This window comes from Pomacea canaliculata, linkage group LG2 (genome assembly GCF_003073045.1).
Source record: "Pomacea canaliculata isolate SZHN2017 linkage group LG2, ASM307304v1, whole genome shotgun sequence".
Classification (NCBI taxonomy): domain Eukaryota; kingdom Metazoa; phylum Mollusca; class Gastropoda; order Architaenioglossa; family Ampullariidae; genus Pomacea; species Pomacea canaliculata.
The window spans coordinates 9,052,586-9,080,576 of record NC_037591.1 but is presented as its reverse complement, the minus strand read 5'-3'; the positions used below and the strand labels follow the sequence as shown (position 1 = coordinate 9,080,576).

Below are 27,991 nucleotides of genomic sequence, written 5' to 3'. Positions count from 1 at the left end.
CACTCGGCCATTGACAGTCTGACTGAAATCTGTAGTCATCCGTCTTTTACAGGACATCAATGGCGTTCTTGTCTTTTGACATCTGTAAATATTAAGTTCTAAGGCCTCAGCTATCGGATTATTTCCATTTTATTTGGAAATTTCTTTCTTATTGCAAACTTTAGTAAATTTAATCTCTCGTTTTGCCAGATATCAATTACTTTCATGCGAGATCCGCCATCAGTTTATAGTTTCATGAAAAAGATCTTTCGGTTAAATAAGGATATGCCGAGTACAGGATGGTAGCAGTCGGTGAATGGAATGAATCAGTGGTATTCATGGATGTGAACTTTCCCCTAAAAGAAGGGAGGAACTGGTAGACTAATTAGCTAAGACAGCAGTGGAGGTAATTTATTTCTAGATGTCCGTTGGATGTCAAGGAAATGCAAGCAAGCAGAATGAAGAAAGTAATGGCTGCACGTCAAAGAAAGACATAAAAAAAACCCTAGGTGAAATTAATGAAGGTCGCAAGTTACCTGGAAAAGGAAAGGAGAAGAAAATGTTCGAAAAAAAGTAAGACTGAAATAGATAAATATATAACGTAAGAGTTTAAAGAAAATACTTAAAGAATGAGGCTGAAATATTCAAATAAAAAAATAAAGAGAAATTTAGGAAAAAGCAATAAAAAGGGAGCAATAATTGTAAAAACTGTGTGGTGCATTATTGTTTGTGATATTCAGGAAACATTGCTCAATCAAACATCACATTCACCGTCACCATGACAACACAATTTTAGAACATAGTAGACTTTAATGTAGAAGTACTTCCAAATATCACATGTACTGAAAACTTTCAGCCAACTTAAAAAATATTCATTCAAGCGTTGAAGTGACTGTAGATTCCTATTAACTGAACCACTTAATGAGATTTAATTAGCATAGAGACAAGTGCAAGGAAATTAGGTTTCGGTCTCTATCTGTCTTTGCAGTTTACTGCACCTCCGGTTGAAAATGGACGATCTGACAGTTTGTTCTTCTCACAAAGGAAATCAGTTTGACTGATGATAACTTGCCCTCCACACTCTCTACTCACGATGTTACATCATGAGCAAACAAACAAAACAACTCACTTTGTCTTTCACAGATTGTAACAGGAAAGTAGACATGAGGGCATCCGTTTTAACTTTATTTCATTTGTTTGGATGCCTTTTTTTGTCTGTCTTGGCCGGTTGACTGATTCCCAAGACTCCTACTTCGCAAACTGAGGTGAGGTTTAAAGATAAAAGACCTGACGAGGTGATACTGAGACACAACAATTAACTTTATTACAATGAAATCAATAATTTTTATTGGTTAAAAAAAGACGAATGTTTGGTCCAAAAGCTGGGTCTTCCCGGTTCACATCCTTGCTGAAACCACTGGGTTTTGCTAAGAGTATGATCTTTGTATGTATTCTCATGTTCTCTCTTTAGTCCACTTGTTTTATAATTAAGGTTTTTCAGTTTCATTTCCTTGATCGACGGGAAGATGTACAATAGCACAACTTTGCTTATTCTATTACCTTCCTAAATAAATATTTGTCATTTAACATCAGTCCCTTACAGCAGATAAACCGAGTTTTGTCCACAAACAAAGGTCAGCTCTGTTCTCGAGGACATAGTCACACACGCTAGCCTTCAGTAAAATAAATTAAAAAAATTCTAATAATGATAACCATGGGAAGTTTGGAGGATGGAGTAAAGTATCAATAAATCGTGATCTCACGTTTTTTTCGAACGATTTCTGGAAGAGTGTGGGAGGGAGGTGTTAGTCGTACCAAGTGGGAGGACATTCCCCTCGGTCTGTCAGTCATCTGCGAGTCGTAAATCGAGGTTCGGTGACATGAAGACCAAGCAGCACGACATCTGGAAAGTTGTAAACTAGTACATGGGTAAACAATTGTTGTTTATTTTTGCTATTATTGACCACGGTTCGCGTGTTTTGAGAGTATTAGGCATCAGGGTGTTACATCTCTTTCTCACACGCACGTGCTCACCTTCAGTGTTATCTGTTGACACTAGGACAACCTAGTAGATAATGTAATCTGTGTTGAGGCGGAAATCCTAATCTTGGTCATAGGATGGGCAGTGCGACAATAACATACTTCAAAATGTTTTCCTTCTTTCTTTCACTCTTTTCTCTTCACTCTTTCACTTCTTTTCTAGGAAGAAGATCGTGTGGTTACAAATATAATCACACAACAACATTAAAATATCATCAGTTTCAGAACATCATTAAAGCTATTCAAAACACCAAATGTTTCAAAAAAAGCATCAGCAACTGCAAAAGAATGTCATAAGAACTGTTGAAAAAATCAGTTAAACTTCCTGAAAGTTCTCATAGGATGCGAGTCTCATTGAAATTACTAGACGCAACGCAATTGGTGAACGCACGTCCTCTCTAGAACAATCGCAGAACATCTGTTTGTAACATTGAATATCCTGATGACCCGACTAACACGTATTTTGACCTTAATTAGACGGAACTGAGAGACCATGAGTGTAGACATGTGGATGGACTACTTCACTCACACCGTCAGTCCATCCGTACCGGCTCTGTATTCAATAATTATCATTTCCATTATGGAGTCAAGGGTCAAGGTGGTCAAGCTTGGAGATCAGTGTGCCCATAAAGGAATTCATGATGACAAAGTCTTCACAAAGACTCGGATATCACTTGGGATGAAGTGGACGAACAAAGAGGAATTGTGTATACACAGTCTGTAATAATCAAATGATGGAGGCTGGACACTGTGTCATCTTACGAAGGATTATTTCGGACATACACAAAGCTGCACTCGCTCTCAACTTTCATGCAAATCTTCACTTCACAGGATTTATGTCTGCGACTTAGGAATTCAATTTATCAGCAAAATATACAAACAGCCTTGAGCAAGGAATTTCCTGAGACACCGACACCAGTTACTGAAGATGGCAGGCGCAAAGGGTTTCTGACGAGATTGATCATCATGTCTTCTCCAATGCAGCTTGAGATAAGATAAATATGGAACCTGCTCCCTTTCTTCACGCCAGACTTCAAGCACAGAGGTCCACACGAAAATGAGCTGATGGCAGGAAAGTTGGACGCGAAGAAGGACGAATAATTTGGACATGACAGCAAAGACCGGGACATGATGTTGTGATGTTGATGATGTTGTGATGTTGATGCCGGAAAGTCGTCCTCGCTTGCACGCTCTTCGTCATTCTCTTTTCCTGTTTAGACAAGTTGTCTCTGTTTATCGGAAGCTATTTCATAATCTTTCTTTGCAGTTATGTGCGTGTGTGTGTGTGTGTGTGCAGCTGCTCTTGTGCAGCTGGCCATGTGGCCTCCAGTTAAGATTGAATATCTTGCAATTTAGTCGGTCTTCGCATGAATGCCTCCCTATGACGCCACAGTCAGGGTTTCTGGCAGAAAAGAACTCGCGGCCATCAGCACGGGTCGCTGCTAGGAGCTGGTTAACTCCAGAGAATATTCAGAAACTGAGATGAAAGGTTTGGTTTCAACCCCTGGCTAGTGCCTCAAGACTTGTCGTGCGAACGACCCCAGTTTTTGTGTTTCTATGGCGACGACATTTGCCTCCACTGCCGCTGCCGGTTATCAGGGTTTTCATTTGTGGGGGACCTTGTTAGTCCGGGAGGGACTCCAGCTGAGAGGTGGCACGTGCACCAGTGAACGATAGCAGACACATTTTTTCCCTCATTTTCTCATGTCAGGAACAAATCATCACCTGGCTTTCCAACTCCTCCTTCTCTCTTTCACTCTCACAGTGCTGTAATTACTGGAACCCAGGTCCTGAAGAGTTCATCAATTCACAATGCAGTGAAATGTGTAACATACTTTGGTCGTCACACCCTGACAGTCGACATCTAGAAATCATGTATGTCATAAAGAATAATCTGAAATCAAGTCAGCAGGAAAGGGATAATGTGTGATAACGACTGGAAAGACAGGAAGGGATAATGTGTAATTATCATTCTGACGATAAATTGTCCACTTACTATTAACATTTAATAAACCACCAGCACGCATACACTCTCTCTCTGTTACATGAACAGTTATGTCCTTTTTTCATTTTTCTGAACCTGAAAATACTATGACAGTCTGACACCACAGTTAATTATTACCTGCTGGTCTCCAGGCCTCGCCAGGTGACAAACCATACACACTGCTCACTGGAACTAAATTGTCCCCCAGAGGCAACGATAAGGTTCATGATTATGAAAGCGAGGCTAACACAACACCCTGTATTAATCTCTACCGTTCTCACCACGTAGTGTCCACACGGGTGGATCAGTCATCACAGTCAGTATAATGTAGTCGAAATCAGACACCGGGCAAGGTAACCTCGACCACTGAGCGATCATAAATGTAATATTTTTTACGATAGATCCCTAGGGACTTTCCTTTACGTGTGATGCTGTACTGCGACAAACTTCACAAGGGTCTGTGATGGATCACAGCATCGCTCTTTGTCTTTGGAGATGCGCTCTCATGACAGGACAGGGATCCATGCACTTTGTACCGGGCTTCATCCGGATTTATAATCGGATTTTGTTTGTCTGATTGCCTCATCCTTTGACCTTTGCATGTTATGATCTGACATCGATGCGATGGAGAGCTGGGCGCATGCCCAAGTTCAAACGGTTGAGGTCGTTAATGTCGGTTGCCTGCACACGAGGGCGGCGGTCTCCAAGATGCACTTGTTCCTCTTCCTGCCGAAGAGGAAGCCTTTTTGCACAAACCACACAGTTTGGCCAGCATGGCGCGCCCGAGTAACGGCTGACTGACGGCGTACAAGACCGGGGTTGCCGAAGGAGTTCAAGATGGCCAAGGCTTGTACTAACCGTTCTACGTAGTGCGGATCCACGATGTTCCCGTTAGCAACCGCCCACAAGATGGTGATGAACCAGGGACCCCAGGACAAGTGGAAGTACCCGCAGGGCAAGGCCAGGAGTCTGGCGGCACGAAGCTTGGCACGGTGACCCACGCTCATGCCCTCGGCGTTGACGCCGTTGAGGCGGAAGGAGGACTTGATGGCTTGCTGCTGGCGCCGCGCCATGACGAAGATGGCGGTGTAGAGGACGACCATGATGATGAAGGGCAGCAGAAAGTGCAGGATGGTGAGGTAGGTGATGAACCACAAGGGGAAGAGCTTCTCCGCACGACACATGGGGAAACGCTCGTCAGGGTCCAGGTCAGGTTTAGGCTCCATGGCGAACATGAAGATGAAGGACACGGCCATGGAGTAGCCCCAGCACACGCCGATGAAGACAAAAGCGCGCTTCTGGGTCACCAGGGTTATATACCTCAGGGGTGTGGCGATCAGTAAAAACCTGCAATAAAAACAATGATTGTTGACATAAAAACTTCGTTTGGGTTCTCGAGTTTATTTGTGCACGTGCGAGTTTATCTGGATGTGTAAACTAATTCTGAAACTACAGCTTGATAAAATAGAACAGGCTAATGTTTAGGCAGATAATTTTTTAATTATTTTAAAGGTTCCCCACCCCTGTCCTGTATCAACACCCATCACAGACACCGTTTACCGGATTCTGTCCCCGCTACAAATGTTTATGTTGCGTTCATTGTTTATAATCTGATAATAACAATCACACATCACAGTCTGCTATCTGTGGAATAAACTGTCGCTTCTTGACTTGTTAATTTGAGGAATAAAAGACTTTTCGCATCTACCGTGTGTGTGTGAGGTTTGGAGGGAGAGATGGGTGGGACAAGAGAGCAAGCATGTCTGACGGTTGTGAGTGTGGGTGTGTAAGAGATAGAGCGAAATGCGGATGTTTGGAGGAAAACTGGATTGGGAGTCCTGCACGTGCTCGGGCTCAAGAAAAAAAAAAATACCATTAAGAAAATACGGATGAAATGTTAAAACATTTCTTTATTCTAAGCTGGCAGTCTAGTCTACATTGTAATCTTTTAAAGGTCAGTTATTCCATTGCCACACCCGGCCAGTGGATTGACTGTCCCTCTCTTCAACAGGAAGTCGCTCACATGGAGACAGAGAGGTTCATACAAGCCTGACCCGTTGACCTTCTGTTTTGCGGGACATCACCATGGCCAAGTATGCAATCATAAGTGGACATGATTATGCAACAATCAGGGACAATGGAGTAGTAGAGAGCAAAATCTGAATAAAGGATCGACTACTGAACCTGGTCACGTGATGATCCAGCAAATCCGAGCATTTCACTTTGTTTCCAGGCGTGTTTTAGTTTGCGCATGCACGAAGTCTAGTGTCTCACGGGAAAGTTCAAATTGGTTTTTTTCTGTAGGATGTGATGTAGTCAAAATGGCCGTTGTTCAAACATCACACAAACGGATGAAGGAAGTCAGTTATCTTGTCCATGACAGAAGGGATGAATGATGTTCAGTTGCAAGTGCTTACAAATAAATTTCAACCACCCTTTTGTATCTGAATTTGTTTTGAACCATCAACAACGTTTTCTACAATAATGATTTTATAGATTAATGAAAGATGTTTATTATGTATGCAGAAAACGTTTCTTGTGGGTGTGATAAGATTTTGCTTTTAGCTCCCCCCTAAAGTTACTTAGGAGCTAAGGGCGCTAGTGTTATCGTCGTCGTCGTCATCATCATCAAACACAAAACACTCCGATATACCACAGACATGTTTTCTTTTCTCTCAGTAACTTATCTCAATAACCTCAGGCCCGAAGTTGACCTTACCTGTCGACGCTGACGAAGAGCAGGTGGTTGATGGAGACGACGCACAGGGTCAGCATGAAGGCGTATCCCAGGCGACACAGCTCTGGGCAAATGAAAAGTCCCAGTTCCAGAAAGAGGCCCATGGGGCCGGCCATGAAGCCCACCAGCAGGTCGTGACGGCGAGGCTGCCGATGACCAGGTGGGCGGGGCAGCGCAAGGACGGGGTGGTCCAGATGGCCACCAACACCAGCGTGTTGACCACCACAGTCAGTATGGACAGCACCGTCCGTCCAGTGAACTCCACGATTACCTCCGTTGTCCAGTTGCTGGGTGACAGACTGAGGTTACCTCCTTCAGAGGATTTGCAGTTCATCCTCTCGGATTCCGCAGGTCCAACAAGGCATCCAGCTGCTGACGGTCCTCGCAGCCAATGAGCTTGCGGTCAGTTAAACATCTATGGGAAGAGAAGAAGGAAAAGCTGTAACAATATTTTAATATTTTTGAGGTAGTCAGACGAAACAAGTTGTCATAATGCGAGAAATCGCTCTCAGGTCAGTTCTGCATGATGATGAACTGAGGTCACGGAGCACTAGATTACTTGCAAGCAGACAAGGTTTTAAACAAGCAACAAAAGAAACCAATGTTAAATGCAGCTCGGTAAAGTTTGATGTGATCCTTGTCACTTTAACTGCATGCATTGCAGAGAAGTCACGTGAATGTTTGTATGTAGATGTGTTTTGTTTATGCCACGTTGCCAACATCACCAATCCAAAACATGTCTTACAAAGGTTAAGTTCAGGACGAAAAATAAAGTCACGGCTTGGCATTGTCCAAAACTTCCATAAAACTCGTTTTTATGACTTATGTCGACTTTCATTGCCGACAACGCCAGGACGGACAAAGAAGCTCCATCTGTAGGACCCAGACGACCTCCGGGGTTGCGGGAGGGTGTGGAGGCTCCCCCCGAGGGCTAACGAGACACGAGGTTGCAAACGTCTTTCAACATGGCGCCTCAGTGGGCCCTGCCCCCGACACCCCACAGCCGCTCCTATCAGTTTTAGTTGAGATTAAATCCTCGCCTTCGACATTCCTCGAGGGTTAGACGAGAGGATGACGCAATCAGTTTCTGACGATACGTTACGCATGGCTGGGAATCCCCGCATCTCCGAGTCTGAAAGAACTGGGGATCAAGTTGTTGTTCTACGCCATTAACTCGCGGACATTTGGAACATCAGGAGTAGGGCAAAGAGTTCACAAAAACGCACGATCAGCTTCAGACACGATGAGATAGCTCCCCCAAAGGACAGTCAGACAATCTCACACACACGATCTCTCTCTCACACACAGGCGCGCGCCACCCACACAGATTCGATTTCCATACATAAACATGACCAAATAATGTATACAACCACACATAAGCTCTGGCTGAAAAGCTTTTTGCTTTGAGCTACAGCAGCATCACAAATCCATCATAAATGTATGATGTATAATATTTTATTACATATGGTGTACAATATGGTATTATATATGGTGTACAATATGGTATTGTATATGGTGTACAATATAGTATACATGGTGTGCAATATTGTATTATATATTGTGTACAATCTAGTATATGTGGTGTATAATTAGATATTACATATGGTGTACAATAATAATAATAATTGTAAAACCATTATAATCGAGAGAGGAGAGAGATGAATGGCATGACGATAGATGCAAGCACTGAGGCTCAAGCGGCGGCGATCTCACAGACAACGGGTCTCAGAATGTACTGACTAGTAAGTTCAGAGTACAAACATTGAAGTGCACGTTGGTTAACCGACTTGTCCCGTGACCCTCGCCAAAGGTCGACACACGACGCACGCAGCAGTTGTCCTCTCACAGGAAGACAAGCAACGACACGCGACATCCTTCTCCATGGCCGCCGACAGCAGCAACTGTGCATCTGCTAGCACACACACACACTTACTAGCTTGCACACACACACACACTGTGTGTTAAGACCTCTTCACACGCTGTGCAACACGTGCATGTTAATACTACATTATTATTGTTGTTTTGTTGTTGCAGGTGCCGGGCATCCACACAGATTGAAAACAAACACGGACATCCTGTCGCTCATTCACAGACGCACAATCGTCATATTAAGCTGTAGTTGCCAATATCGAAATAAAAACATAAAAAAACTAATAAACGAAAAGAGAGAAAAATAAACCTTCCTAGCCCTCGAGAAAATCGAGACACACCGGGGACATGGCGACTGAATTAAAAACAGTTCACGATCCCTGACACGGTTCACGGTTCACATTGGCGCGCAGATGAGGAGGATAACGAGAGAGAAGTGTTTACAATAAGGATAGACCTGAAGCCAGTTATGAGACATTTATATATATAAAAAAAGACTTACTGAAACATGTCCAGTCGCGTGTCTCGCCCTGTCAACTCTGCTTTCACACGACTCACGACTCAGTTCCGGACCACGACACGTTTGCACTGTCGCACCACTCACTTCACCCACCGAGGGTGTGGCACCGCGGGCTAAATCTGAACGCGAAAATCAAGCAGAAATATCCGGTCGCCTGCACTTGTCGGGTTCACACACACATCATCATCATCAACATCATCCTTCATTGAAGCTGAGAAGCTGGGGGCGGGGTGAGATGCTTTGAGGGCGCGCCAAGAGATCCCCGGCTAAACAGAGTGGCTCACCGGCACAAATATTTTACAGGCGTGGATGCGGGCTGTGGGAACCTCCACCTTCACACTGAGCTGCATGGCATGGTATGCACTTCCGTGCTGCCATCACACACATCACACACGTCACGTGTACACGGCGCCACACTTACAACTGCACGACGGACGCGCGCGCAACGCATTTATAGCAGCGCGCGTGCGCGGGCGGACCGTTACTTCGCGCAGCCGCAGCCAATGAGGTCATGGGTGACGTAACAGCAGGTCTCCCTTCTTCCCCTGTCAGGGATGAAATGCTGTCTACCACTTTGCATGAGAAGCTATATATTTGTTTTGACAGAAAAAAATCTTAGTGAAGGTTGAAGGCGAGGTGAGGCAGACATGAATTACTGAGCAGATGACAGATGATGTCATACTCACGGCTTTGAGTCGTGGTCGAAGAAGAAGGAGGACGTGTCGTCGACTTGAGTTCATGAAGTGGATGTCGTAAGATTTTCGTTTCTAAAAGGAGCGGGTAAGGTTTGAACCCTCAACTCAAGCTTGTACTGATCGTCAAAAGGCAGCGACCTTTGTACCTCCTTTTTAATCAGTCACTGAACTGAACTATGCTCTTCTCTTTTTCCATTTCGATTTAATGTTAACAAAAAAAAAAAAAAAAAAAAAAAAAAAAACAACGCACGCAAAAAACAACAAAAACAAATGTTTTGATTACGTTTCAGTTTGTTTCCGTGTTAAGCCAAACAATCCAGTTTCTTCTATATTTCTCGCTCTTGTCATCGGCCTACTCTTGCAAAGGACACCTGGGATAAATAATTAAATTAGGATAATTTTCCTCAAATCTCCACCGTCCCTCGACCCTCCACTGTTCACAAAACTTTTTTGCGGGTGAGACCAGTCGGTCCTTGGTTTAAAAAAAGTCTTTTGTATCTGGATTCTGTCAACTGGCTTCTTGTCACTCTGCCGGATGTTTCTTTGTTTTCTGCTCTCAAAATGAAATCCTAGTAGCGACTACCAACCGAATCTTGTTTCAGCGACCTTAAATCTACCGGGTGAGCGGGTAGGCCGCTGTCAATCACTGATAGCCCCGCCCACCACGCGGACAGTGGATGTCAATCGCGCTGATGACGTAGTGGCTGCTGCAACTACGGGTGGGGATGGGGAAGAGGGTGGTCAAACAGGAGTTCAACGGATTGTTGTACCTTTGACCAAGAAAGCTTTTCTGGATCTTGGTCTGGAGGTTTATGGTTAGTCGCCAGACGGCAGTCTTCCATGAATTTAATGAAATCCATATAACTTAATACAAAACTTGTATTAATTGTTTTTACAAATAAACACGAGTGGAGAGTTAGTAAAGGCTAAGTGGGTAGGGATGGAGAGAGAGAGATGTAGAGCAATGTTTATACCGGAGTCCTATCATCCTGATGCCTCGAACTTAGAAAAAGAGGGTTTAATAATTGTAATAAAATTGTTGTAACGAACCTGTTAAGAAGCATCCGAGGTACAGAGCCTGATGTCAGCTTGGTGACCAGTCACCGGCACTCAACACTTTATGTCACAGCAAAACTCGTGAGACAAGGTACAGGAAATGTCAGACTGCCAGTGTGAGGATGAGGATGGCTGTAACCATGTCCTAACTAATGTACATACTTTGTACATCTCTGAGAACAATCGTAGTGTGAGCAAACGATGGAGGCTGTGAATACACCAGGGGTCAGTTGACTGCCTCTAGGACATGTATGGTGTTGAGAAACGTGTATAGGTTGTGAAAACACGAAGCCGTGAATGAAAATGGTTCATTGTGTCTAAGGCTGGTGAAACAAGTTCTCTCCTTCCGGCTCCTTGACCTCCACTCATGATGGTGAACTTATTTCTGTCGAGCTGAGATTCTGGGCCGCTGCAGGAAATGGCGAGTTGTGCGTCCATCCATCACAACTTTTCTTCGAAGAAAAACTTTTTTGAATAGACGATTCCATGCAGTGGACTCCATGCCGACCACGCCTTGATGTCATATGTCGGATTAAAAAAAAAAATTAATAGATATGTGGACTGTCTGGGGAAGTCACGTGACTTTATTGACTCAGTCAATCCGAATATTGCTCACAAATGACTTAATGAAAGTAGCCATGAGGTTTCGAGTTGTTTCAGTGAGTTTCAGTGAGTTTCTGATTTAGATAGTGGAGCTGGGTGGTGTGGACATGGATATGTTGTCAGACCTCGCCAGGTGAGTGGCACAACACCTGTAAGAGATTTGATTCTCCTGTCCCTGGGGTGGAGGTGTTAGTTCATGCAAGATGTAACTCCCGGATTCAGCATCAATAAACAAATAACAGCTTTAACACTGATGTCAGCGAGGAACGGGGGAAACGATTGGTCCGACGGTTCAAATATCTGTTGTCATCTACCGGGTGGACAAGTGGAATCAAGGATGCGACCACAGGAGGTGTAAAACAAGATGTTGACTTCATCACCATTATTGGTGTAAAGAGGTTGATCGGATGAGTTCTAAACGAAAACTCTTTTTTCATCTGTCACTGTCTCTTCATGCATAAAACCTAGCACTACTTTCAAAAATGGTTTAATTAATTAAAAGTTAATAATTAAAAGGCTTATGATACATGAGAGCTTACTTTTGTGAGAGGTGGAATTATTTTGGAGGACGAAGAATGAAGACCAATTTCTATGAGATCTTATTAATGTTGGGTTAAATAATAACCTGAGAGTAATTACTGTTCCGTGTCTATCTGCTATTTTGCAAAGACTAGTAAATAATTCCTCATCAGCCTGAGTTAATTGTCATCTCATTGTTAATCACTGAGTGTTACAGCGATTAATGTGATGACAGTTTTCTGGGCTGGACTGGGATGAGCTCGGAAATGAAAAGATCACTCAGAGATACAGCCTGACGCTAAGAACTGTCACCTTTACTCTTTGGTCTTTCGAAACATTTTGTTTTTAAAATGAAGAAGAGGAGAGATGTTTGGGGATGGGAAGAAGAAGGTCCAATGTCTCAGGTCTAGACGAGAAGGAACGTTTGGACTTCCACTGGGCTTACCGTTTGAATGATTTTAGAAACCTCAGAGATAAAGATAGAGAGAGAGCTTTGATAACGATGTCAGTTTGTCCATTAACAAGATGAAAGGATGAAACTGTTCTCGCCACCATGATGGAAAAATTATTTCCCCTTAACATCTTGTTCCGCTCCCACTTTCGGCGGCCTGCCCCAGTAAAATAAATAAAAACAACAGATGTCTGAAACTGGTGAGTGCTCGTGTACTGCAGTCTCACAGCTGTTAGTTAAAGGTCAACTCGAGTGCAAATTTATTTTCAAACGAGAGGATTTAGTAAGGTACTAGTAAATAAAGTGTTTTTACTGCGAGGTAGTTAAACATCGCAGCGCTCGACTAAATTCTCAATAAGTTTTGAAAAGGTGTTAGGCCCCGAAAGGTGATAAGTATGATCACTGATTGTATACCACTTCATCATCTGTTGGAGGCTCTCGCATTGCCTGTGGTCTTCAGTGTCATTAGAAGCTAAACCTGAGCTCATTCAATGCGGCTTTTCTCCAAAACAAACAAGAGTGTAAAAGGAGAACCACGAACCGAACTCTCTCAGTTTTATGAGAAAGTAATGACAAAACTTTTTTGTTCTGTTAACAGCTTTGGCATTTATTTCATGGGTTGTCCTTTAACAGCCTGCAGGTCCAGGACATTAAAACCTGGCTTTGGGCACATCCTGAATAATGTGACAGCCACAGCTGCACTTTGTTTTGTCACAACAGTTCCATTGTTTTTATTCCCGGTCTAATGACTGTTGTTTCTCTATTTTTTTCCAACTTTCTTCATCCAATGTTTCGCCAACACCGCAAATATAAATAAACCTAAACACGAATTCTTGGATTCATTTAAAGAACTCAAACTGCTTTCCGAACTTGTCCCATGGAATAAAGCATGCAATGGAAGAGGAAATATCTAATTCCAGCTTCTAAATCTTTCATGAGTATAATATTTCGCTTGTCAGATGAACAGGAATAACACAAATCGAAACAACATAGAATATTCGAGACTGCTTCCTTGTTACTTGAGGTACATTTAAGAGAAGATGTGGGCTTTAAGAAATACTTAACAAATTTATTCCCTGCCTTTAGACTAGAGCTCACTTAGTAAAATTTAGGTTAAGCCTGCCATAAATTTCCTTCAACAATTAAGACATAGTGATGTACCTCGGATTCCAGAACATGTCCGTTGTTGTAATCAAGATGAGGGAGGGATGAATTTCATTATCTCTGTGTGCTCACCTTTGTTAACTTCTCGTCAAGCGCTGCTTCCATGATATTTTGTGCGCCGCAGGAATGTATTTAAATTTTCTCATTAATTTAAGAAAATTTATTCACTTGTATTGTCCCTCTTTCAGCAACTCTATTTTCCTTTTTCAGCCGATTCCTCCATGTTAGCCACCCGTTAACTAGCGTCCACCCCAGTGCTGTCTGCCCGGGTGAAGGGACGGCAGCCATGCGGACTCACTGACCCGTGGAGAGGTCAAGGTGGCCTATTCCAGAAACACAGGTAATGGCCGGTAATATCCTCCATTACTTGCCAGGAAATTGCTGGTTTCTGTGCGGGAAGTGCTAGGTTATCACCAGCTTCCATTCCCTTTAGAACTTCTGCTGGGTTGTCCCCACATGCCCGTGATTTTCCACTTCCGGTCACCATTGCTCCTTGCATGCTTCAGTGGCTACAGTCCTGCTTCATTTCAAACTCAATAAAGATAGACAAAATGCCAATAATAATCATAGCAAAGTCATTAAGAATCTGATTTCTGACAGAACTATGAGAGTCTCAGTTTTTGTCGATGTTATTCGTATTCTTCTCTCTCTCTCTTTACATTAGCGTGGAGGTGCCTTGTCTTTGCATTAGCCTGGAGGTATCTTTGCAATTTCGTTTTCATTTATCCGACAGACGATTAGTTTCAAACCTTGGAGCAAATGCTCAGCACGTGCACATGACTTTTGGTTTGGGACTTTCGTCACGATCATAAAGAAAGTTAACTGCGTGACCGAGGCGCAAGACTCGTAGAAAAAGAACAGAATGGAGGAGCTCTGCCTGGCACGACTGGATTCCTCCCGGGAACAGAAAATAATTTTCCTGTGACGTCACGCGAGGATCGGTTGCGGTTTCCGTCTGTCGAGCTCGTCAAACAAGGGCGGTAACTCGTCCATTCACGTTCTTCACACGATTACTGCCGCTGGTTGCTGACTGACTGACTGGCATCGTCTACCGCCAGTAATTGATGTCGGCACTGACACAGTAGTTTGATGTAAGTGCGAAATTTGTTTAGAAGATGCCACAGTGTCTAATAAGATTGTGTTTATGGTGAGCGTGCAGTGAAGGGAAAACACAGAAGCCTCAGTGCAAGATTCTCCTCCTATTTTTTAAAAAAAAAGGTCATTAAAGTGCACTTGATCTGTGATCTTTAAGAAATGAAGTGCTTTCATTACATAAATCGTGAGAGAGAATCATGTTTCGTATTTTTATGGTCACGTTCAGCAGCGTTTCGACCTTCACACACACACACACACACAAACACGCACACATACAGACAAACACTTATTTCATCCTGGAGTGTCTAACAGATCAGGGTGGGGAAGTGGTTCAACTAGTCAGATGTCAAATAGAACATCATGTCGTAGAAAGTATAGAGCAAAGAGTTGTCTGTATTTTGCCATCAAAGCCAGTTGCCTTCCCCCAACACCCGCCACCCACGTCCACCCGACTGACGTCACGGAACGCCGTAGTCTCCCTTGTCAGTGAGCACGTGCAGATTACCCACTGCCCTGTTCACCCGAATCTCACTCCTCCCGCTTCCTCTGCCAGCTCCTTCTTTTTTTTTTTTAAGACAGAAGAAATTTATTACTGACAGGATAGCGGTTGCGCGAGTGGTTTTCACGTTAGACGGGTACTTCTGCCACCAGTTTCTATACTCAAGTCATTTCTGCACGTGACTGTCAGAAAGCATCGCTGGCTGCCACCCAGGTGTTTGATGTGTGTACACATGGTCTGTGTGTTGTGGAACTATTTATTCTTCTTGCTGTTCTTGTTCTTCGTTTTCTTCTCCTTGTTTCACAGACTTGAAAAGAGAAATATCTTCGGGTTGTATGCAACATGTCCCCAGTCAGTCTTGTTTCATCCGGCTGGTCAACATCTCGAAACTATGTCGGCCTTTTAAAGTTCATTTCGTGGGTAAAGTTTTGTATTAAGGCAAATTGTATTGCAAATTTTTACTACAGGTATTGAGCCGTTGTCTCTAGACCAAAGAAATGTTAGATAGAGGGAAGGTGGGGAGAAGTATGGACTACCAACACCAACGCAACCATTAGTGCACTACTTTCTATACAACAGTGTTTTTGTTGCTAATGTGTATGCAGTTTATGCAGATCATTCACAGAAACATTGTCATTTTGTGATGATTGAAAGTTTTATGTGACTTGTGAGTGTTTGTGTTTGTGAGATTTTGCATTGCTGATTTGTTTTAGTTTACCATCTAAACGGAGTTAGAAAATTGTAGTCCCGTGAGAGGTGATCATGCACGAAGATGTTCTCCATGAGAATCTGTCAGGTTACTATCAGTCTCCTTTGACCCCGACTAGGGAAACCCAGGACCTATAAAACATGATTCATCACATCAGGAGATTTGTCACGTGTTGCTTTTCTTGCCTTCAGGGCTGATATCTCGGATATCAAGATTGAAATTGATGGTGTTCACACCCGGCTACCCGCAGCTGAGAACTTGCCATACAGAGACCACCTATGTCTTGTCATGTCACCCACCGCTCCCCATCCTCGTGACTTCTGACTAGCTGGTGCAAAAATGAAACATCGCCGCACTGAACATCAGTGGAGAAAAAATGTTTGTCTTCTTGAAATGCAGGAAGGTTCTGAAGCGCATGATTCTGGCAGTTTTCAACATACCAATGTGAAGCTGTAACATTATTCCTCAAAGAAAGATTTGTTTCAAGGGGTGGGTGGACTGACTGGCAAAAGCAAAGACCCTCCCTCCCCCCTAACATCGCTCCACTTGATCAGCAACCTAATGTCTTTTGCAATAATTTTATGAAAAGAAAACACCAGAGCAGACAAATAGTCAAACATTCTAGCTACTCTCTCTTTTACAGGACACACTTCGATGAGTTTGAACTTTTTTTCCCTAAGCTTAAGAACTACACCTTCCAGTACTATTACTTTAAATAATAATAACAACAACAATAATAAATGTAGCCTCACAGACGCACAACAGACTCTGAACTCATGCAAGGTAGTGGAGCTAAACTTGTGGAAAATCACCAACGAACACGCACGCACGCAAGCATTCATGCACGTACGCACATGCGCAGCGCCGGTGCCTTGACTACCTCACACTCCCCCATCGACCCCATCGACCCCATGCCCCCGTCAAGCGTTCAGATAGCGGTGTGCAGTTACATTCATTATACAAGATTCCACTCGCACGCCAACATTTACGCTCATTGAAGAAGACTAGCACTCCCCTCGGAAGATTTACGCTCATTGAAGTGCGCAGATGACTTGGGCAACGATGGAACAGGATAGACAGAGAGGAGGGAGAGAGAGAGGAAACATGAAAAATGTGGTAAGACAGGGTTAGGGTTACAGTTAGGAATCGAACTCTTACCTGCCTTGTCCTTATTAGTAATGTTTCCAAACCTGGAAAGACAGGTTTCATACACCGAGGGCAACCACGACGCAGTAGGATGGAGTGAAGATCACAGGCACAGGAAAGTCGTTATCTGGGAAATAAGCGTGTGAGACAGAAAGTTCCAGAACTTTAGACGTCAGTCTCTCTGAAAAATGCACGTGCGTGCGTGTGGCTCCCAAAACAGATGCACTCACATCCCTCCATTTCCTGACGGCACACTGTCTCAACTTTGAAAAGGAAGTCAAATGGGAAAACGAAAGCGAAAAACCCGACTCAGTAACGAAAACAAGCTTTCGGTGCTCCAGTGCATGCAGTGCAGGCCTTACCGAAGTCTTTCTCCATATCATGGAAGTCTGTTTTGACAGACATGAAGACTGCTGGCATCGTTACGGTCGTTAGGCTATGTTCATTCAAGATTTATAATGTCATCCTGTCACTGTTTCAAAATAAAGTGCATTGACATTTGCTGAACATTTGTGTGATCCGGAATGTTTAAAGGCATGAATAATAATAATGATAATAATAATTTGTTATTATCATTATATTATTATTCCCAGCTTTCTAATGAATCAGGCTCCCATTACCGACAGCTGGTCCCACTGGAAGAAGTGAGCCTGTACAGCACAGGTATCGAACCGCATGCCACTAGGCTATCAGCGTCGCTATTGGAAAGGGAGCTTACGATCGCAATAGATGCGCCAAGGATCCAGGAGTTACCTCGCTTTAGCAGTTTTTCCCAGCAACACGTTTAAGTTGGCGGTGGTGGCCAGATTATTTATTTTATACTGCGACTAGAATACTGTGACATCAAAACGCTAGTGTTGTGATGGATACAGCATTGGTGACAAAGCATAGAAATAAAAGACGAAAGGAAAGAGAGAGAGAGAAAAAGAGAAAAGAAAATGTATGCGAAAGCATGTAGACATATCGTGAAAAATAAATAAACTAATTGTAGGAAGATGACCCACTCCTTATAATCAAAAAAATAAAAATTGGAAGACACAGCTTTCTGAAAGGATCATGTTAATAGGCAGAGTGAGCAAATCATTGATCGCCACACACATTTACACACATTCACACACTCTCAGAGTTCACGGAAACGCACTTGCACACAGACGCACGCACAAACATTGTACACATTGCACACATGCACGCCATCCTTGACCTCTGTGCACTCACTCATCAGCCTACTCTCACATCTTCCCAGCTACATTGAGCACCACAGGTATAGGTCATCACCTGTGTTCAACTCATCGTCTGACCAAAGGAATTCGCGACAGGTTCTGGCCCGTTGTTTATTCCTGATTCCTTGTGGATGGCACGAAGAGAATAAAAATATTTATATGTAATCTACCTGTACTCAGAGATGAGAGTGGTCTGCATTTTAATTTGTTTACTGTGGCTGACGCCGTTTTTCCTTCTTCATGTATGTTTTATCCTTCACGTCGATCGACATTTGTATTCCGATTGGCAGGTGTACCTCCTGATTTTCTTTTTTTATTTTTATTTTTATTTTTTTTTTATTGAGAACAGTCGGATATTTGTGCAGCACACAACCACATAATATTTATCAGATTTGTGGATGCCTTCCATCTGTTTGGATTATGAATCAACTTTCTGTAAAGCACACTGAGCTTGTCCTCCAGGGCGGGGAGCCGGCTAAAAAGTGCACAGTCATTATAGTGCGCATTATGTTGTTATCATAATTATTATTATTATTGACAAGCGCTTCTGCAAGTGCCCTGCAAGACATCATGTCATAAAATTGAAATGCATTTAATGCAAGGGAAAACAAAGAATAAGTTCAGTCAAGAAATCGAACGGTAAGAAAACGTTAACGGTGTCTTGATTATCTCTCTCACACACAATCACATCATCATACATCTTGAGTTTCCTGCAATAACCTACACGGGACTGCAGAGGAGTTGCCTATCCTCATTGTTGTTGTTTTGTTTACGGAATGTCGATTGTAAATTTTCTAACTCCCCCCCCCCCAATTCCAGTGCTGTCGGGTGCAGCCCGGGTAGTGAGAGTTATTTTAGTAGATACACAGTCTTGACGATCAATAGACGCGGCGAGGTCTCAGTGACTGGCACAGGTCGTGGTGTTGGTGGTCGTCGTGGTGATGGTGGTGGTGGTGGAGAAACAGAGACTAAGACTTGCGTGTTGACAATGTCGGTTGTTGACGTCGCCCAGTTGCTGCGAATGACGGATCTCTCTCTCTCTGATTCTACATGCCTCAACCCAGTGAATAGAGCTGGCATTGTTTCACACGAAGGCCTAGTACAGTAAACCACTCACTTGGAACAAAGGCCACAGCACAGCACTGCAGTGAGAACGAAAAGACAGTGGGTTCAGGTCTCGGCTCAGTTTGATTTTTTTTATTATATATGACACCTGTTCAAAGGACTTGCTGTCAGGGGTTTTCTCTGGTCCCTCCCGGTTTCCGTCACCTTCACTACATCATCTCTCTCATTTTCAGTTTTAGGTGCTCAACTTCTTGTGAATTTTCCAACTTCAACAAGCTAAATGTTGCGACTGTTGTGGACGGGAAAACTCGCGCAGACGATGCGTGCCGCTAGTTCCAACGAGGATGCTCCTTCGGCATCAGAATCTCCTTTCACATTGAAAGATATTTATTTTACAGAATGTTACTGTGGAGTTCCTTGATTATCCTACTATTGAATTTTTCATATGACAAAATTGATTTAGTTGGCATTCTGAAAGGTCAGGGCGCGATAACCTTTACAGTCTTGACGAGAGTAAGCAGCGCGCGACTGTTGCATGAATACAGAGAACTATTTCTTCATAGCAACATCATCACCAAGTGTTTCTAATGTTGCTGTCACTCAAGGAAGTACATTTTTGTAGCAGCATCCTTTTTTCTTGTATTTTTTTCCTGATAACTTATTTTATCAGTTATGCCTATTGGTCTATTGACTTTGCTGTATACAACTTATGAATTTATTAAAAAATACTTGGAATCACTTCAGTGCAATATATCCATGATTTCTTAACCAAAGCGACGATGAACGGGTGATCAAGAGGAAAGTAAAATATGTTTCGTATATAACCTTGGCATCTCAAATATATACAACACTGATGTTATTTTGTTTTGTGCTATTTTTAGCGATTACGTCTTTGGCAAGTCATGTGACTGTGAAGCAGCTTTCCATGTATGTGGCAAGAACTGGATGACTGGATGTGATGTCCGCCGACAACTACTTAAGGAAAGCAAATTTCATCTCGTCTTGGATAACAGAATAGTCGGCGGCATGGGTAAACTAGTTTGTTAGCGTTGCTAGGCAACAGTGACAGCAACTAGGCCGATAAACATCCTCATCCGCACTCTCACACGCTCACCAACACAAGACTTTCTAGAATTTCGGATGAATAAGCCGTTACTGCTATAAAACATATCTATTTCTTTAAAATAATGTATTCAGATATCCTCATCAACAAATGCCGACCGTTACCGGATCTGTTATTGGATATTTCAATGCAATAAGTTCCTCCTGTTGGTAGCACATCGTTGATGTATAAATATATCTGCGTCAATTTTCCTTCTTTCTGTTTGTGGGTCTTTTTTCTTTTTTAAAAAAATTGCTGCCTTGGTAATCAATATGAATCCAAAATAAATACTCCATTTCTCAGGCCACACAAGATAGTCTCTGACACGTTCAGTAAAAGATAAGAGATGAGGGCTGTCTAGTGGCTGAGGTAGTCTCATAGCTTAGCAGCTGGTGCCGAAGTGAGTGGTTCAGCCTGTCTAGAATAAAGTCCTCTTCTTCCTCCACAATCGACCCGTCTTTTGGCCTCCGCATCTGTGTCAAGACTTGGAGATGAAGAAACTTTGCGGACAGCGGGAATTACAGGTGTTCTCCACCAGACGTCTGCTACATTATTTGTTTGCGGGGCTTCGCAATGTTTCTTAAATAATGAAATAAATATTTTCCGTAATCACTTTTGCAAATCAAAGATTTAAAAAACTGCTGTTAAGCAATCATGCAGCATTCAACTACCTCGTCATTATGTCACAACTGTTTGACAACAAGACAAGCCACTTTCAGTCTTCAGACAATCTTGATGTTCGCGAAGATTGCAGCTGATTCTACAATGGAATCCACCCCGGGTAAAAGTAGTCCCTGGCGCTGACGCTCTTAAAAACTCCCGAGAACTCGGACCCAGGCACCACAAAGTCTTGCATGTAGGTTTTCACCCCGGGGTTGAGGTACCCCGCCCACCACCCGAACGTGCCCACAGAAATGATCATGTGATCTGTCAAGGACAGCACTGCCATGTCCATCTCGGCTGACCGAGGCGTCAGGATAGTGACGTCATCAACCCCCTGGGTGAGGCGCTGACGACACCACTCGCGTTCGTCACTCGCCACAACGAAGTGCACGGAGCCCAGAAGCACCCGGAAGTACGTCATAGCGCGGTGCAGGTAGTCCGGGGTGACGGGCTTGTGGCCTTTCCAGTACGCCATGAATCCTGTCACAAAAGACCCCAACAGTTAACAAAGTGTAGATATCTATATATAGATAAGTATATATAAATATCTCCTTCTTTCACGCACTCCTTCATTCCGTAGGTTTTATTCTATTTTTTTTTCTTTACGCTGAGTCTGCTGTTAGCGTCAACCAACGAAACTGCTGTGAAAACCTGGTGTTGTATCTTTACTTTAAATTTACAAATCCTATTACATACAGATAAACAAGAATCCTGCTTCATGGCAGGTAGCACAATCAGTAAGCTATGAGTAAACAGAAGCAGTGCTGTCACCTGTGTGATCGTCGCGTCGCACGTGCATGCCCACCAACGTCGTGTTCCACCGACGCCGCAGGTCCCCCACGATCCTCCTGGCCTCGCTGACGATAGAATCCTTGAAAGCCAGCAGCTCAGGAAGGTCTCTTTTGATTGGTTCAAAGTACTTCCAGGAAATGAGGCACGATCCTGCTGCGATGACGTAGACGTCGTTGCGTGCGAGGTGCGTGAGACCTTCATCGAAAGACTGACACGTGGTCTCTGTGACACGTGTCGCGTGCTGACACAGTTCCTCGAACTTCTCGTCTTCCTTCGGAGGTCGCTGCAAGACGTGACGCAGGACGCTGACGTCACGCAGGACTAAGGTCATGTTGTTGGTGTGACTCAGGCCCAACATGGCGGCATAATAGAAGAGGGCGTTGCCGATCCTGCCTTTGATCGTGGCGCAGATGTAAGGCTGGCTCCCATTGGTTAGAACAGGTCGTGCCCTTTGCCTCCCTTCCACGACGACTGGCGCGTCAAATGACGTCACAAAGGGGGTGTGAGTGTAGACGAGGAGCAGGAGCGACCCCACGACAAGAATCACGAACAGCAACAAACCTTTTAGACAAAAAGAGGAAGGATTCAAGAGAAAAACCAGTAAGACATTAAAAGTTGTGGATCTTCTTAATAAGCTCGAGGACAGCGAGAATCAAAATATGAAGCGAAGGGGACATAATGCCATTTGCGATACTTGTGGAAGGGGTGATAACTTTTAAAAAGATTTTCTGAATACAGTCATATTTTCTTTGACGTTTCGTTTTCTTTATATCGGACCATACTGTATTTTTTTTATAGGTAGGATGGAAATATCGAGGTATAATTTAAACAAATTGAAACACTAGCAGATGACAGGTAAGGACAGTCCATCCACGGATTTGTAAACTTAAACATGTCTCGTTGACAAAGTGCTTCTGCCGACTTTCTTCTGCAAAAAAAAAAAAAAAATAAAAAAAAAATATTCTACAGGTAGTTTAAATCACAACCCGAAGTGAACAGGTATGCTGGAATAGTGAAGTTTTGCTGCGTCAGCGCAGTACACTCCTCTGCTCTCCAGGGAAACAGCCAGTAGAGGTTATGGTATGACCCGATCTGCTAAATGATAGCCTTGATATTGAACTCTATTGTCACCTTTTGAAAAAGAAAAGTGCGTGACCTGACAAGCCGTTTCTCTGCGTAGGTTACCTTTGGAAAATCCTTTGAGTCATGTTCCGAGGGCGTTGACACAAGGCTGTCGTCACTAGGAGAACTCGGCAGCAGACTGTTTGCGCACGTGCGGAGAAAGCTCGACCAATGGAAGGCATAATAGCTTTCTTTGTCTTATTATCACAAAATCAAATCGTCAAGTGTAAACATTCCTGGGAAAATAGCTGGTCGCGATTTCGCAATCGTTGTGGAGAGATTGCACAGGAAAGCCACCTCACCCTTCTACATGCGTTTCGGGAACGAAGACTGACAAACTGATATAAAAAGCAAGAAAAAATAACAATTCGTAGAGAAATAGTTTTGATAGTCATTTGATTGCACCCAATTTCTTTTTAATTCAAGATTTTCCTTTTCTGTGATGCTTCGTTCATTAAAATATTTTTTTCAAACTGAGAACACGTAGCGCTCGCCAGTGTTAATGTTTAGACATCTTACTCTTGATTACCTTTCCAGATGGACCAAAAATGAGAGTTTGTTTGTTTATATAAGAAATATATATATTGTTTGTTTTTTTATAAAGAAATAAAGTCAAGGTAAACGACGACGACGACGACGACAACAAAAACAAAAATATATAAAAAATAAAAAGAAGAAGAAACAAGAGTTTGCATTTTCCAGGGTGGAGCACTGAAAAGTAGCCCGTTCGTTGACCACCCTCTATTTCAACCGCCAAAACTAAGGTATGAAGACCAAAGATTGGGAATATATTGTTTCTGTAAGTCTGTTAGAGGCATGGACCTCATAATGAAGACATACATTGTTTCTCAGAAGCACGGACTTTATGAAGGTCCATAGACGTGCATGAGTGATGCAGGGGCAAAGTTTAATTGAGTGGAGGGGGTAGTGGAAATAAAATTAGACTGGCTAGAAGGGGGAGGACCATGAAGTGTCCTGGGTGATGTCACGTGTGAGAACACAATGCTCCACGTGGCTGAAATGTTTGTACAGGAGCGACATCAAACAAAGGGAATGAGAGTCGTTTGATGTGTGTCGATAGTTCCACGAGGCTCGAGCTGTTGTTGCACGAACCGCTCGGGCGTTTGAAAACGACGACGGTGAAGACCCCGATGAAGATGATGACCAAAATGATGACGATGTAGATGCATGTTGTGCCCAATTCAAAATGAGACCAGACGCCAAGAATTTTTCTTTTTTGTGTGGAAATCATGACATCTCTGACTAGATAATCATCGCATGGTTACGAGCTTGGAGTTATGTATAGAATTATGTGATGATTGTGTGTTAACTATTTAGGGAGTGTCCTGTCTTTTGTTTGTACAGTATGATGTGTACAAACAGTATTTTGTATGTTGTGTTTGTGTACTCCTCTGTATGATGTTTTTATGTAACATAGCAAGCGCTGCAGATATTATAACCCATTGTTCAACCATATCACAACCATATTGTCAAAACTTGTAAACATAAAATAGAGAAGAGTTAAGAAATAGAGAAAAAAAGTAAGACAAGTCATCAAAACATTGGAGGATGTAAAGAAAGATGTTTTGACACAAGGGCAGTCCTCATATGAAGCGATAACAAATGGGGGAGGGGAGAGGACTGTCACCAAATAATAACAAACATATCATCACTCATAGGTTTGGTTTTTGACAGTCTGAGCGGATTTATTGCTGTGAAACATGTTCGCGTGAAATATATTTATTATTGACAAAAATTACTAATATGGACCATTATTGGAATTATTAGCAAGTACAAATCACAAGACTACACTCGGTTAAATTTCCACAGTCAAACAGCCATTAAAATATCTGACAATTTATAGTAATTCACAGTAATTCAAAGAAATTCATTGTAGCTATCACGTACTAGTCCTTATTTGCATTTTTATTCTTCCTCTCGGTTAAGGTGACCCTGCAGAACAAAGCAACCGGATCACCAGAAACAAAGTCAACATGCTAAGATCGAAATTGATTGTTTTGTTTACAGACCACACCTGAATGAGGCGAGAAAGACGAACTGAAGTGTACTTCAGTTGACACAGAAAAACCTGGAGTACAGGTGACACGTGTGCTGACCCCGAATGTCTTGCTACTAAGTTGCTAGAGTGACTAAGACACACCACATGGCAGTCTAACTCTATGCTGGGCAACAAGAAAATATCAATATCAAATATCAATAAACATGTTGTAAACTCACCTTGTTTCTCCTCTAACAAAGCTTCTCACAGTTAACTCACCTTTATTTTCTTTTCTTTTACCCTTTCAGGAATATTACAATAATTAAAAATTAGGACAGCATAACTAGCTCCCAGTTATTTAATTTTGTAAAATGATAAGATAAAACTCACTTCGTTGCCGTCTAGTTTCCATGGACACCAAAGATACTGAGCTGTGGGGATGGCGAGAGGCTGACATGAAAGTGGAGGACTGAGTGTTGGCCACACTGCAACCAGGACCTCGGCCAGCAGACGACCGTCTGTCTCTCTGTCTTTCTCTCTCTCACTCACGTTTACAGCGCATGCGCTTCGTTGTGCTATTGACTGGAAGGAGCGAGCCACCCGTTTACCCGGTCTACCCGTCCAACAGTACACTAGAGTCGAGCAACCATTGAAAACGAAGCAGTCTGTCTTTGTGTTATTCGGCGACATGAGCGTATTATTCTTACAACTTTGTTGTTATGGTGATTTTTTAAACCAGCATTTGTGTTTTGCGTCTACAGCCTGTGATTCTTCTTTTCTTTCTCTCATCTTCTCTCTACATCAGTCATCATCGCTTGGCATCGAAAGACGCCGGGTCACGTTTCGAAATCGATTGTCGGCCTTGACGACCACGGCGAAGGGAGATAATAAGGGACACGTCATTAGGTCGGGTTGAAAGGTCGTCTTGGATCATAAGCAGCTGGACTGGGTTTATTGTTGTATTTTGTCCTTTAGCTTGATGGCTACTACGCACGCAAGTCTCTGAGCTTATGAGTGAAGCCCTCCACTAAGAGGTGTGGGTGTGTGAGGGGAAGGAGGGGGACATCGATGTTTTAAGCCCAACCAGTAACTATGGTTACCTCACGGCCAGGCAGCCAGAACTGAGAGTTTTGTGAATCTGCAGAGGAAGATGAATAGGTAAGTAGCCGATAGACAAGAAAAAAAAAAAAAAGGTGGTGGGGAGAGGGTTGAGGATAGACTAGCATTGTCTCGTCATAATTCTTCAAAAACCATGGATTTCTTGCGACTCCATTTCCCGCTGAATCACTGTCGACGATAAGTTATGTTACAGTTAGTGTAGTAATATTATTTGTTTAGACATTAACATCATTACTTTATAATTCAGTCCGTCCGTCTGGCTGATGATCTTTAGGGATTATATTTGGGGAATGGATCATGTGCCAAGCACCCTGAAAATCGTTCTAGGGCTTAATGTCGGGTGAGGTCTTATTTTCGGGGGAAGTGTGGTTCTAGGTGTCTCATTATATATATACAAAGTCAAACATGTAGTCACTATGAACAAGATCCTCTAAGTCTGCGTATTCTCAGTGGAAGGGAACATTAGGACAAACTCGATCAAGTAGCAAAGGCAAACTTTTGAAGAGAAATAATATAAAGGCAGAGTTGAGGACCCCTTAGAAACTACAGAGAGGCGAAAACTCTTTATGCCTTTTGTCAGACAGTAAACAGACAGAAACAGGGGAGTAGGAGGACGATTGAAAACATTTTCATTAAGCAAGACTTGGTTGGGAAATCCTGTGACTTAGCCTTTAACTTCTCATGTCAGAAAAATGGAGACGAGAGGGTTATTTTCACACGAATCAAGACGCTTGGGAAATCAAATGTGAGGATGAGGCCATCAGGTCTTCTTCTCAGACCAGTGGTTTCAATGCTTTCATCTAGAACAATGTTAAAGACCCTCACATCCTCGGCGACCTCGACTGGAATGTCTGAAGACGCACACAACCACATCATCATTCGTCCTTTACCAGCAGAGCTTGGGGACAGAACTGTGGGTTTTACTACCGGACATGAATAATAAATAAACAAACAAACGAACTATAACTGGGAACGGTCCACCAGGCACCAGGTGAGGCTCCGGGGACCCCGGGTACAGAATCATTGAACAAATGAGTAAAACATGAATTCGTTCCAAACGAACGAATAAAATATTTAAAAGAGAACAAAATTATTAACTAAACGGACCAACGAACGACCAAAGAAAATAATAACGAACAAATTATAAATTCATTTGTTTTCTGGTCACAACGATCCTAATGACAAGGTTTTAGTGGCGAACCTTTTGCTGAAAGACTCCCAGGGGCGAGTGTGGAGGAGAGGGTGAGACTACACAGCAGAAGGACTCAGGCTGAGTGTCACTTGGTTCATTTACCCTGTGATCACCTGTTTATGTTTGGTCTCTCTAGTGATTTGTGTTGATAGGTATTGCTCCTTGCGACTTGTGGTTGATCAGTTAGTGTGTAGGGGGAGTGAGAGAGGGGAAGAAATAAGATCACGTTTGTGAGGAGTAGAGGTGGTGGTGTATTTTTTCTACTACATCTCTATACTGTACTGCTGTACTGACTGACCTTTGAATGTATTTGGTGTGAGCTTGCCAGTGAGTGTGGTGGTGGTAGTGGTGGTGGTGGTGGTAGTGGTGTTGGTAGTGGTGGTGGTGGTGGTGGTGGTAGTGTGGTGGTGTGTGTGTGTGTGTGTGTGGGAGGGTTTGAGCACGCGAGACAACTTTAGCAGGTGGATAAAAGTTCTTATTATACACACGGTCATCATGGTCTAGAACAGGGGAGGGCAATTAATTTTCCCAAGGGGCCGCATGAGAAATTGGGATGGTTTTAGAGGGCCGGACTAATATAGTTAACTCAGTTTTACCCAATACTGTATATATAGTATATGTACTGGCGGGCGGGCCAGCGGGCCGGTCAGA

At 43.0% G+C, this 27,991-nt stretch overlaps 2 protein-coding genes across 7 annotated transcripts; both read right to left on the bottom strand.

Moving 5' to 3' along the window:
- Positions 1–769: 769 nt before the first annotated feature.
- LOC112557188 (adenosine receptor A3-like) lies at positions 770–17,326 on the bottom strand. Of its 6 annotated transcripts, none has more exons than XM_025226883.1 (4): positions 9,112–9,795; positions 8,502–8,649; positions 6,723–7,155; positions 770–5,350 (listed from the first exon to the last, which is right to left on the bottom strand). In XM_025226883.1, the coding sequence occupies exons 3-4, from the start codon at positions 6,854–6,856 to the stop codon at positions 4,654–4,656; spliced, it is 831 nt and encodes a 276-aa protein (XP_025082668.1). In that variant the 5' UTR covers positions 6,857–7,155; positions 8,502–8,649; positions 9,112–9,795; the 3' UTR covers positions 770–4,653. The 6 variants fall into 6 exon arrangements, with proteins under 6 accessions (XP_025082668.1, XP_025082667.1, XP_025082669.1 ...); XM_025226882.1 differs by having other exon boundaries at positions 8,524–8,649; XM_025226884.1 differs by having other exon boundaries at positions 8,528–8,649.
- A 482-nt stretch (positions 17,327–17,808) lies between these two features.
- Positions 17,809–25,784, bottom strand: LOC112558077 (galactoside 2-alpha-L-fucosyltransferase 1-like). Its single transcript, XM_025228267.1, has 3 exons — positions 25,420–25,784; positions 21,888–22,469; positions 17,809–21,596 (listed from the first exon to the last, which is right to left on the bottom strand). The coding sequence occupies exons 1-3, from the start codon at positions 25,484–25,486 to the stop codon at positions 21,214–21,216; spliced, it is 1,032 nt and encodes a 343-aa protein (XP_025084052.1). The 5' UTR covers positions 25,487–25,784; the 3' UTR covers positions 17,809–21,213.
- Positions 25,785–27,991: the final 2,207 nt, after the last annotated feature.